The 13,721-nt window shown below is 29.9% G+C and overlaps 1 protein-coding gene across 3 annotated transcripts in view; it reads right to left on the bottom strand.

Annotated features, from left to right (window-relative positions):
* The window catches only part of Not1 (CCR4-NOT transcription complex subunit 1), a 124,722-nt gene that overhangs the window by 66,755 nt on the left and 44,246 nt on the right, over positions 1–13,721 (bottom strand). For all 3 annotated transcript variants that reach the window (XM_067276294.1, XM_067276295.1, XM_067276296.1), the window contains exons 8-9: positions 7,070–7,196; positions 372–482 (exon numbers count right to left, since the gene is read on the bottom strand). In XM_067276294.1, coding sequence (XP_067132395.1) covers positions 372–482; positions 7,070–7,196 — 238 coding nt within the window. The remainder of the gene's footprint in view (positions 1–371; positions 483–7,069; positions 7,197–13,721) is intronic.

Here is a 13,721-nt window from a genome sequence, read left to right as displayed (position 1 = left end):
TACATTTTGAATATTTTTAAAAGAAATGAAAGTTTTTCAAAGAAAATTCTTTTTACAATTAATCAAAAATAATTTTTATTTACATATAAGTGTATATGAATTTCCTAAATTCTTAGGAAAAGGAATGAAATGTTTGAAACAGTTATCACTAACACTATCATTACACAAAACAGATTAAAGAATACAATGTTTACAACACTAAAACTAGCATTTAATCTGAATTTATGAAAAAAAAAGATAATGTTCCTGAAAACTTTTCTTAGACATAAAATATGTTATAAATTTTTCTATATATCAATACAATGTATTGTACATAATAAAAATTTTAACAATGTTTTAAATAAAAGTTATATTCATAAAATTCTATTTACCATTTCATGAAGAACTTGTATAAATATATCAACATTCCATGTACCTATTTGACCACCTTCTGGTTTTTCTTTATTATCATTCCATAATGAACCATTTCCAGTATTCATACTCTGAAAAAAACTATCTTATTCAGACTTTTTACAATTAAAAAAAAACACAGTAAATATGCAGAAACAATAAAATTATTAATACATTGACTTTAATATTAATACATTGAATAACTAATCATTTACAATTACAAAATACATATTACATATTTAAATATTTATTAAAATAAAACTATTATGTTAAGAATACTAAATACTAATGTGTGTTCATTAGTGTAAAAGTAAATTATTTAAAACTATAATTCAAAAGTCATCTTTTAAAAATATTTTATTTTAATCTTTATATTTATGTGAATTAATAATTAATAACTTATTTATAATTTATTACTACCACCTCAATTATTCATAAAAACTGAAAAGTAGCTTAATTTTCTGATTTTATTTCAAAAGACCAAAAAAAAATGTTGACATTTTAATAGTAATTAACTAAAAACAGTAAAATTTATTAAAACAGTTAATACTATATTTACGTAATAAAATATTTGTATTTTTTTTTTCTTTTCAATTCAATTCATCTTTATTTGTAATAGGCCTTGGCCTGTTACAAGGGGAGTTATGATCAACATTCATTAAATAAACAGTTATATAGTTACAAATTTTTTAACAAAATTATACAAGTTATAAATAGATTTTAACTTAGCCACATGAAAAAACATATACATTTCTTTTTCCGAGGAGCACTCATTTAAAATATTTAAATCGAAACTTTGTCTTAGGACTATTGCTTTTTCGCATCCACAGACCAGATGAAATTTAGAGAAGTTTTCTAAACACCTCGGACATTCAATTTTAGAATAGATATAAATCTTGTTTTCAATCGTTATTACATCATTATTAAGGCGAAGCTGGACGAAGAACCTCTTAACACCAAAGGGGAGATTAAACAACATGTAATTATTAATATTAGGGTAGTCCAGTATTATATTATATGAATTCGGCATCTTTCGTGTCCGGATATCCTCCACATCAAGTATCAATGAATTCTCCATTACATTTCTAGTAAGCTGTTTACATAAATCTTCACTAATCTCCGGAAGGTGTATAAACGGGCCCATCGAAAATCCAAAATTATTAATTACTCTAGTCAGGTGACTTACCCAGTTCTTTCTCGATTCTGTTCGTAATGATTTCCTATATAATTGGTTCAAAAGACTAAATAACAGCTGCCCACTGTCTCTCACCTTCATTAAAAATTTTACACATCTCTTAACCAACATTGACGTCATTCTGAATCTATTCAACTCTAATCTTAGTATACTTCCAGGGATTTTATAGTCCAGTAAAAACACTCTCCGTATGAACTTATTTTGAATCGCTTCTAACTTCTGATATTTTGGCAAACACCAAATTGGGGCTGCATAGCTTGTTGCATTTACAATTATTGAATTAAACAATTTAAATTGCGTTTGGGTGTTTTTTAATTTAATTTTTGAAAATAACATTCCTATACTTCCTATTAACTTATTTGCCTTGACCAGTGACATCTTGACTTGTTTTTCAAAGGACAACATAGGGGTTAAGATTACCCCTAAAAACTTTATTTCATTGACTATTTTTAATTCCTCTTTATTAATATAAAATGACATGTTCCTCTTTGAAAGCTTAGAACCATTTCTAAACACCATGATAGCCGATTTCTTCGGATTAATATTCAATTTTAATTTATTAAAATATAACATTGTTTGCTGAATTTTCCTCCGTAGAGCAGCAGCAGTGGGGGCGATTATCACAATATCATCTGCATAGACAATGGAGTGAACTATATTTTCTTCAATCAAGAATCCATCCTCTTCCCTTTCAAAACTGTTATTTAAATCAAAAGTATAAAAATTAAAGAGGTGGGGGGACCATGGGTCACCCTGTAACAGCCCACGATCTATCCTAAACGGCGCCCACTGCATGTCATCTTGTCTAATAGTCGCTTCATAGCTTCCAAATAACAATCCTATCATTTCTACCATTAAAGTCTCCGCTTGATAGTATCGCATTTTATTTTGAAGGTTTTTAATATTTACTGCATCATATGCCTTCTCTATATCTAGGAATAAGGCGAAAACTTTCTGTCTCTTCTTATACAGCTGAATTTGTACAATGGCCATTAACACAAATAGAGCTAACTGAGTCCCACCTTTTTTGACAAAGGCAAACTGCGTGGGATTCCTAAGATTTTCTCTATCAATCCATGCAATAAACCTGGAAAGCAGCACTGATGTAAACAGCTTACGAAACGTCGGTAATAATGCAATGGGACGGTAATTGCCAGGTATTAACCTTTCCCCTTTCTTGTATAACATGAAGAATATTACTTTGTTCCAGTCAACTGGAACTACTACTCTTGAATAAAAGCCATTATATTGTCTTGCAAGATAACTAAGTATAGATACTGGTAAACTTTTAATTAATTTATTAGGAATATTATCTATACCTGGTGCTGATTTCACTTTAAGTTTCGCAACGCATCTTTGTAATTCCTGGACACTAAACACTTCTTCACTAGTTTTTACCTCAGTATAAGATTCTTCCACATAAACTTGATCCATTTTATTACGATAATCGGCTGAGAACCCTTCAAAATACTGTAGCCAACTAGTGTACGGTACACAACTTGGCTCTCGTAAATAACCAATGGGTCGACGAAAATCATTTATGATATCCCAGAATACTTTCGAGTCCTTAGCTTCTATCAGCCTATCGTTAAGTTCGGATAAATATCTTTTCTTTTTTGCCTTCACAAAATTCCTGTACCATCTTTTGTTCTGTACATATTTCTTCCAGGCTGCTTCTTGATTTGTTTTCCTAAACTGAGCTAAACTCTTTTGCTTCCTTATCTTGTAGTAGTAACATCTATTGTCATACCAAATCTGTTTAAATCTCCGTGGTTCACATCCCTGCCTATACTTTACACGACACGCATCTATTATCGCAATTAGATTCTCATAATTATCAATCGGTCTGTGGAGTGATTCTTGGACTAATATCTCCTCAAACTTTTTTGGCAAATCTTGTGACAATTTCTGTTTATCAAACCTTCTACTTCCCAACGATCCCGCCTCTTTATGTTTCTGTAGTTTGTTCTGGCAGAACTCCACTCTTGGACTATCTCCGGACAACAACAACTGTACTGGAAAATGATCTGAGTGATCAAGGTCAAGAATCGACAACTTTATACACTTACTAAGCATCTCCTCTGAACAAATGATATAATCTATGACTGACTTGCCAGTGTGGCTTATAAACGTATATTCCGCTGGAATATCTCCGGTAAATCTCCCATTTAGCATAAAGAAATTATTTTCACGTGTAAAATTTAACAGTACTTCTCCATTATTGTTCGACACTCTATCCTTCGATATCCTCGCATTATCAATTCTCAAACTTTTTCCTTTATATATCGTATCCAGTTTGTCGCCTATACGTCCATTGAAATCTCCACCTAACACCCAAAGGTCGGAATATATTAACCATTGGTTGATTTTTTCTTGTATCTCTTCAATATGCCCTAGAGCAGCTGACGATGGGGATATATATACTAGAACGATTCCCAATCTCGCTTCTCCCCACAACAATTGTAGCCTCTGGTTTAATTCCACCAAGGCGAATATAAAACTGGAAGTAATATGTGTTTGCACTAGTTGACCAAACGATTTCTTAATTAATAGTAACAAGCCCCCAGCTGGTCGACCAAATTTTTGTGGCTTTTGAGCATTACTATATAGAATCCAAAACTTATCTTCTAGGGGTCTCTTCCCTATCTTATTTATATCTGGTATCCAAGTCTCTGTGAATCCCATTACTTCATGCGATTGTAAAAACTGTTTAACAGGGTCTTTATAGATTTTTTTAAATAGACCTTGGATATTCCAAAAGCTTATGCTAATTTTATTTAGGATAGCCTGAATATTCTCCTCGACTTGGTCTAGAGGTAACAAGTTTAATGAACTCTCCTGGTGGAGATTACAATTTTCCTTAATATTAGTCAGTTTTTTAACATCAGATTCCAACCTCTCCTGCTCACGCCTCTCTCTATCAACAGTCTGGCGACTCATAAAAAATAATTAATCTGTATTACTTCTTCCGAATTTAAATCATACGTAAAGATATTACCATCTTTTATGAAGTAATCGTCTCTAACCTTTATTTTATGTCCCTTTGCTTTTTCTTGACTTATCATTGAAGTTAATTTTTTCCTTCTGATCCTGGATCTCTTACATAGATCTGCTATAAATAGAAGCTTTCCCTTTCCTGTACCTGACAATTTTGACCTCTTTTTCCAGAACTCTCGCAAAATCGAGTTTCTCTCATAGATAGAACTTAATATAATTTTCACAATAGATTTATCATCCCCGCCTGACACTCTGACCAAACTATCAGGCAAACAGTCAGGTAATTCTAGTTCGTTCTTAATATAATAATTAATTTCATCCGTGAGATCGTTTGTCTTAAACGGGAAGTTCAGGACTATAATATTATTCTTTACTTTCTCGTTTCTCAAAGAATCAATTTGAAACTCCAGCTTACCTTGCAGTTGTTTACCAGACTTAACTATCTGGTCGAGGTCGGTCACTCTCTGGAAGGCTTTATCCAATTCCTCTTTCAGATTCTCTATTCTCTTCCTTTAGTGAGGTTACTTCTACTTTTATCGTACTTAAATCTGAATTTAACTGCATAAACTTTTCCTGAATTAACTCGTATATTCCTTTTAAAGTATATTGGGTCTCTTCCGTTTCACATTCGTCCTCTTCCGCTGCCACTGCAAAGTAATCTTGAATGTTTGAATCTCTCACTATCCCACTTTTAGTTATAGAAGGGATTTCTACAATTTGTTCTTGTTCACCCTGCATCAGATTCAATAACTCATCTCCTCTCTCTAATTCTTTCGCACTACCTTTCCGGGGTCTTCCACGCCTCTTACTTTGCATATCTGCACGATCAATCTCCTGAGGAGATCTAGCCAAAGGCCCAGGGTTAGACTCTATCCCCGCAATTTGCAATAAGCACCTTATTAAACTTATTCCTAAAATATTTGTGTATTCGTGAACTTTCTGATACGCCATATTCAATTACTTTCCACAATACTACGATAAAACGTCACTTCTAGCCTCGCATGAAAAGTCACCAGCACCGTCCACGACTCCCCCGCTGATCAAATATTTGTATTTAATAATTCCAAAAATTTTTAAACTAAACTTTGATAGTATCCTAAACAGATTAAAGAGGATATAACAAAAAAATAAATAAATACATGCTTATTACACAAAGTATGACTTATGAATATTCAATATACAAGAATTCAATTCAACAAGCTGCTTTATTGTCTCTTCCTCATCAATTTACACAATAAGATATTTGATACAATAATAATAATATTTATGAAAACAAAATATTCTAATCTCGAATGTAACAAAATTGAAATCCCACTTGTGCTCTGATTAAAAAGTGTTAAATTCTGGTGTGCATTTTTCTTTGTTTCATTTATACCACATCTTTCCTATGAGTATCACTATTTGTTTTAATATGGTTGAACAGTTTATTAAACTATTTCTTCTATCAGTAATTACATTTTAATTAAAAGACTATTTTATTTTATCTATTTTGCAGATTTCCAGTTTATTTATTATCTAACTTTTATATTATCATTAAATATAGAAATATTTGTTATGACATGAAAGAGTACCAATCAGTACTCTTTCATGTCATATTGAATCTTTCCAAAGTGTTAAAAAGCTGCTTCTTCCTTACTAGTTCAATTAAATGTAATACTTATATTTGTGAATTTTGGTTAAAAAAATTTTGAAAATATGAGACCAATCCTAGAGATGTGGAATACTTAAGCTGTTGTCAGAGTTTGATAGCAAACAATAGCTTCTGTCACTTTAAGACAAAGTTTAATATCACACTAATATACATGTTCCATACAAATATGCTCCATTTAACCAAATATTAAATATATTTATAATCTTAATTAATTTAATAAAATTCTTAGTAATTATATATCACTCACTTTTTACATATGAGCATATTTGGATTAGAATTAACAATTCTTAACCTATATATTTGGTAATATAATATAAACATTAAATGCACAAAACAAATACAGTTGGGGTTTTGATGCTTTATGCAATTTCTTTAACTTCAACTAAAATAATCATTTCTGATGATTAATACTGATTTAATTATTTAAAAATTAAACATAAGTCAATGCAGAGCCTGTGTAAATAATCAGATTTCATTCAATATTAATAAAGTTAAGATGAGATTGTAACTTCAAACAATATATACTACAGAATGTGACTCAACTTACAAATGATTAAGCATATTTATTTAAACAGTACAAGGCTATATAAATTGAATCAAAATTTAAAATACATTAAAAGTTTATTAAATATTTTAAATTACTTATTATTTTATTTTAAAAGTAATTTAATGAATTTCTTCTAAAAATAAGCTTCCATTTTAGAAAACTATATATTAAAAATATCTATGAAATTTATATTATGATTCTTCTTTGATTGTTTGCTGTACTTTATTTTATACAAAAGTAATCTCACTTTTTAATGCCATTCATAAATATAACTCAAATGAAAGTATACCTGTATTGGTGCAGAATCAGTTATTCCAGAATGAGTACGAGCCATTACAGAAAGAATATGAGCAATTCCAGCAGGTGACAATTCTCTAAATCCCAAATGCATTAGTGTACTCCTACATTCTTCAATGCTATAATAAAAATATAATTGAAAACACAAAACTGGAGTTGGAAGATAATTAAAATTGGTACTGATTGATTAAATAAGCACTGAAGTTGTTTGATGATATTGACTGACTGATTAAATCAATCATCATCATCAAAAAACTTCTTTAATGTTAATAAATACATGTATAAATTAATCTTTCAGTAGAAAATTTATAACCAACATGTTTATTAATTTATTTGAAAGCTTAAAATTAAAACAACTTAATAAAATATTAAAAATTTCTTTTAAAAATCTATTTTTTTTCTTTAATAATTTTTTAAGGGGAAAAAATCTATTAAAAGTTAAACATTATTTGTATTATACTCTACAAATAACAACTGTTAGTAACTTCATGGGACATTAGTAACATTTGCAACTCCAGATGTAGGCAAATTAATGGTTATACTTAATTACTAAGAACTAAGTATAACCATTAATTTGCCTACATCTTAGAAACTACTGCTCAGTAGTATAAAACTACAGAACACTGAATTCTTTATGTAATAAAGGTATTGAAATGTAGAAATTTAATCTAAGTAACTTCAAACAAAAAACAATAAAAATTACCGATAAAATAAAATAATACATAAAAATGGTAAAATATGCTAAAAATAATTTTCTAAGTAACCATTTAAAATATTTAATTTTGATCATTTAAATATATAATTTGTCAAAAGTTATTATTAAATATACAGTAGAGCGTCGTTAATCGGAACGTCGGTAATCGAAATGGCCGGAAATCGGAACGATTTTCAGTCGGACTGTGTCGTGCTGAATCGAACATTTTTGATACTAGATTTACTTCTAAAGTATAATTTTCATGTTTTTATATTCTTCGATATATTTATTTTGTTTGTACAAAATGCAGAAATAATTTTTAACGATACGATAGCCTCGATTCTTATTATAAAAATTTTCGTTAGGCTTAAAATCGACGAAAATTCAACACAAAGCGACACACAACGAAGAAAAATTTGAACATCGGACAGGTTAATATATTTTTTCGTACAAAGTCGGAAATCGGAACAAATGACTAATTGGAACAACCCCAGTCCCCAACTGACTCCAATTTTCAACGCTCTACTGTATATTATTTAGATCTACACAAAATATATTTATAATTTAATAGTTTAACATATTTCAAAATTTTATTAACAAGACTATGTCTTGTTTATAAAATTGTATTGCCGGCTGGGTAACCAGCTTAGAGGTATGAAGGAGTACATGTCGGAAGTTGCAATTTGGCACAGAGTATTAAGGCCCAAATCATGAGTGCATAAAAAAAACCAGACTTGTAGGTAGTCAGGGGACCAAGAACCAAATCAAAATAAAATACAAAATGGAAACACTCTACAAACAGGCAGTAGTAGATTTGCACATGCATTGCTCATTGGGAAGTTTGAAAAGCAAATGTTGCTAAATCGAATTTTGACAAATGAATCTTTGAAAAAACCCATTTACCTGTCCCGTGTTATTCCTGACATATCACTGGATGATATGTGCTGACCTTGACTGGTTAACCAGAGATATCTCATTTCAGCATCGGAACATTTTTGAAAGTAAATGGCACTAGTCGTTATAATTTTATATTAAAACTAATTTCTGAAATATAATTTCTCTTCTTTTTACATTTATATATATATATATAATATATATATATATATATATATTTTGTTTGTGCAAAATAAAAAAAAATAATTTCAGATGATACAATGGCCAGGATTATTTTTTTTTCAAAAACAGGAAATTTTCGTTGGACATCAACAAAAATTCAACCCAGGACAACACACAACAGAGAAAAATTTCGAAATTGGATAGGTTAATTTCACCAAAAATGCATCATGGATGACCTCAGAAGCAGCGAAGTTTGAACAATTGTGTTCAAAACCAGCAATACCAAAGAAGATTGGAAAATGAGAACAAGACCCACCTTGAGCGTCAAAGTGACCACTTAGTAGTGAGTCTCTGAGACAGTCTTGTCCCAAATACAACTTTGTTGTTTTTCTTGTTTGTATATAAATTTTTCATTTTTGTAATGTGACTATTATAGTAATTTGAAATAAATTAACAACCCTTATTATGAACAAAATCGAACAATAAGCAGCAGAAAACGAAACTTTTATGCACCTGATCAGAAACTGTTTATTTGTTTAATATTTCATGATATGTAAATATTGATTTAAAAATATATTAATATATCTGAAATAAACATATTTCAAACAGTATAAGTAAAGTAATATTTTATTAATGATTTCATAAACAATGAGGAACTTTTTTCCTGCAGATGAATAAGAAGCAATATTGTTACAACATTAATTTAACGAATATGCCATTTTATCAAACAATGGAATTTTTTCTGATTTTTCCGATTCTCTGGACACAATTTTATATATCTTCCCATGTAAAAACTATACAAATCAGTCTTTTATGATTGTTTAAACATGCCATTTCAATTTTTCCAGATTATTCCTACCCTTGGTTAATTTGAAACAAAAACACTCTTAACTAGAATCTTTCTTTGTGCTTTGAATATTTTTATCTATATCTAATCTATATTTTATATATTTTACATATTAATTGAAAGCAAAATGTTCCATTACTGCTGAAACCGAAACCAATCCTTTACAAAGAAGTGTTGTAAATAGAAACTCAACTCTGACTGCCTGCTTGAAATATAACTAATCAAGATCAACAACAAATACTTTATCCTCACCTTCACAAATATTATGTTTCTATTGATTTGATTTCAATTTTAACACGTTGACTGCCACGTGACTTTTTAGGATTCTGTTGTAAAACGCCAACTTAATTTAATTATATTATATTATTAAAAACTCTAATCAGAGTATATAGTAATAATCAAATAGCATATAGAATGTGTTTTTCTTAAAATAAAGGTATTACGAATTATCTCGTAGTTGGCTTATGTAACAGAAAGCTCTTCGCTAAAGCCAAACTACGAGTTAATTCGTGCACAGACACGATTCGTCCTGTCACTTCGCTACAGCCAATCGGAGATGTGCGTCTAAATTCATTAGTAATAAATCGGATATAGAGGCAAGCACATCACATTTACGTCTTTTATGAGAGTGTTATTTTTTATTTATTTTTATAATCAAATTATAAATATCCCAAAATGGATAAGAAAAGACCACTGACTAAAAAACAACTTGATTACTACACTAATCTAAGTGATTCAGAATCTGACAAAATTTTTGGTGAGGATGGGAGAGTTTATTTGGCAGCGAAATGGTCCTGTTACTGTATGTAAATGGAAAGACAAACGAGAAGTCCTTACCATTTCAAACATGCACGTTGTTGAAATGGTAGAGGTGTTCAATCGCAATGGAAAATGTTCGATGAAACCGAATATAATTCGAGATTATAATCATGGAATGTCTGGCATTGACGATCAGATCAAATGCTATCGTACTACACAGCTCTAATAAAGACTATTAGATGGCCCAAAAAGGTTTCATTACATATTATAGAAATATATATACATAATGCGCACAAACTCTTTCAAAAAGCAACTTCTTCTAAAATAAAACTTATAAAGTTTAAAGAAGCATTCGTCAAAGCGTTGATTGGAAAAGAGATTCAACCAGTTTCAAAAAAAATTAAATTGCAGAAGCTTCACTATTTACAGAGTATCCCATCTACTCAGAAAAAACATCTGACAAAGCCATGTCGAATTTGTACCAAAGCTAAAAAACGCCAAGAAACGCGTTATTTCTGTCCAATCTGTCTTGAGAAGCCACCAGCCCTTTGCGTAGAAGATTGTTTTAAAAATTATCACAAACAATAAAAATATCGTTTTGCTTTTGATTTTGAATAAACATTTTATAATATTTTCTGTTCGTTTATTAATAAATGTTCTGTTCATGTAAGCCAAACTTGATTTTTTGTTCTTGCCCCTGAAGCTATCTATTCATATTTACACTGATATACTACGAATTACATTGTAGCTGCACAAATATGGCAAGGAAACAAACTACGATATAACTCGTAGGTGGCGTCCTAGGCAGAAACGGTAACTACGAGTCATCTCGTAGATGGCAGTCAACGTGTTAATTTGCATTAATTAATTATTTTATTTTAGCTTTGGTTTCAGTTTTTGTTTTGAAATAAAGAACAAAGTTCTAAAATTTTAAATTTAATTTTAAATTTAATTATTATTTTTAGTTTTAATTAACTGGCTACCTAGTTACATATAAATACAAATGAATACCCAGTGCACGATACTCCTCCCCCAAAGATGAGCTGGGATTGCTGGCATAACCGATGCAATGTTAATGAACTTTCACTGTATATTAATTTAAATTTAGAAGTGGCAGCAATGTTGTCAGCTTGAGAGATTAATCCCTCGGTGTAACGCATTTCACCTGCAAAGGGATCTTCAGGAATTTCTTAGAAAACAGCCAAAAACATAGGGGGTGCTTAGAATACTCATTTTTAATGATCTGTAGAAGAAAATGCAACTCTGAAGAACTTGATTTTGGCTAATAATGACAATAGGGCATGAGTATATAACTTCACTGAATTTGTAACAAAAGGAATTTTTTTAAGTTCACGAAGGATTTTTGTTTTATATAACTTAACAACACTGAGTGGCAGTTGAGGTTTGAAACTTGCTTGGGGCCCAAGTATTTTCCTCCAGAAAATTCTAGTCCAATAATTCGGCAGATCGTTTGGCTTTAAAAATATTTTTGATTGGTCCCATATCTTCTTAATTAAGCATGTGGAAATGACCAAGAAAGTGAAAAAAGTGAGCAAATGACTTGAAAAGTGAGGATATTTCAGAAAAGTGAGTGACTCCAATGCCTGAATGTGTGATATAGCTACCCTCATTTTGTTGCCTATATTAGTAAGTCTTTCTTTGTGAGTTTTTAAAAAAAAATCAGTGAGTATGAGATCTGAGTTCACACAAATATTATTATAAAAACTAATATACCATCCATTGACAGATACTCAATTGTTCTTCTCATTATAAGAATTCATGACTTGATGCATCAATTGTGCCAAATTGATTTCATATCCAGTCAATTTTCTACATTTATAGAAGGAAAATAATTTGCTATCTTTTCTTCCAATAGTGTTTAATGTTCTGTTATAAGAGAAATAATTCTGTGAACATCTTATTATTTCTGAGCGACCTTTGTTTAATATATCATATATTTATGATAAATATTAAATTTTATCAAGAATTATTGATCAGACATAATAGTTAAATAAAAATTTATATGATATAACTATCATATAAATTTTTGTATTTAATAGAATTTCAATTAAACAATTTGATTAAAAAGATGACAAAACAGTTGGTTTTACATATCCAAGATTGATTTTATAACAAAATGAAATTGACAATTGCGAACAAAAATACAGTTAGATAGATAAACTTTGTTTAATAGTGTATACCAAATATAAACTAACTTTATTTAAAAATTAATGATGATATTTTTTAATGGAAATGACTAATTTAGATTTACATTTTCTTTCATTACTATTTCATAATTTACTTCATAATTTCCTTACATTCTAAAACTATTATTACTTCAAATAGCAATTATTACTTCAAATAAAAGCTTACTACAGGCTTCTTCATATACTACAGTAGATCCCCCTATAACATGGGTTCATATAAGATGGATTCGTATAACACGGTGGAAAAATTGCAATCTTGTTCATATAACACGCTAAAAGAGGCTTGTATAACACGGTAAAAGAAAGAGACAGATTGTCATGGCCAACTCATGTCTCGACAGAATTGGTCGAATCTGGACCAATAGTGGACATTGCACAAACCGTTGAGTTTAAACAAGCAGCAGATCTACTAAAAAACATTCATTATTCAACGGCCATAAAAATTATATTTCTATTAATGATGTCTCCAATGTTCAGCAAATTTTTCGCAGAAAGAATAACTTATGAGGAAATGCATCTGCCATTCGATGATCCACTCCGCGACGAAAACAAGCTTAAGCAACGGCGACTTCAAACGGTGCACACTCAGTAAGTAATCCTACAATTTTTTGTTTATAGCATAGTTTATATGGATTATTCCCAAAAAATTATACATGTTTTCGAAATGTTCAAGTCAAATTAGTCTAGAATCGATTAATTTTATGGAAGAAAACCTTTCAAATAGCCATACCCCCTAAACTGCACAAGTTCCAGGCTGTGAACAACTCATGTATTTGTAAAATCTAAGAGACTCATACAACAGGGAATTCATATATCACGGAACATATCTACCGTGTTATAGGGGGGGGTCTACTCTATATGAAAATATCTGATCAAAAAATATGTTTGTTGTTATACGAAATTTTTCTTTATACAAATTAGATATTTTTTACTATCAGTTAACTGAATATTTCTTAAGAAACTCAATAAATTCACTTTATAATAATATATATATTTAAATGTAAAACCTAATAATAGAAAATAAAATTCAATGTTCCATCAAAAGTCCATATGGAAAGATTGAAAGTTAATGCATTTTTTA

The sequence above is a fragment of the Centruroides vittatus genome, unplaced genomic scaffold (assembly GCF_030686945.1).
Source record: "Centruroides vittatus isolate TY-2023 unplaced genomic scaffold, ASM3068694v2 contig_680, whole genome shotgun sequence".
NCBI lineage: Eukaryota > Metazoa > Arthropoda > Arachnida > Scorpiones > Buthidae > Centruroides > Centruroides vittatus.
Note: the sequence above shows the minus strand (reverse complement) of the source record. Positions and strands in the feature narration are given on the sequence as shown.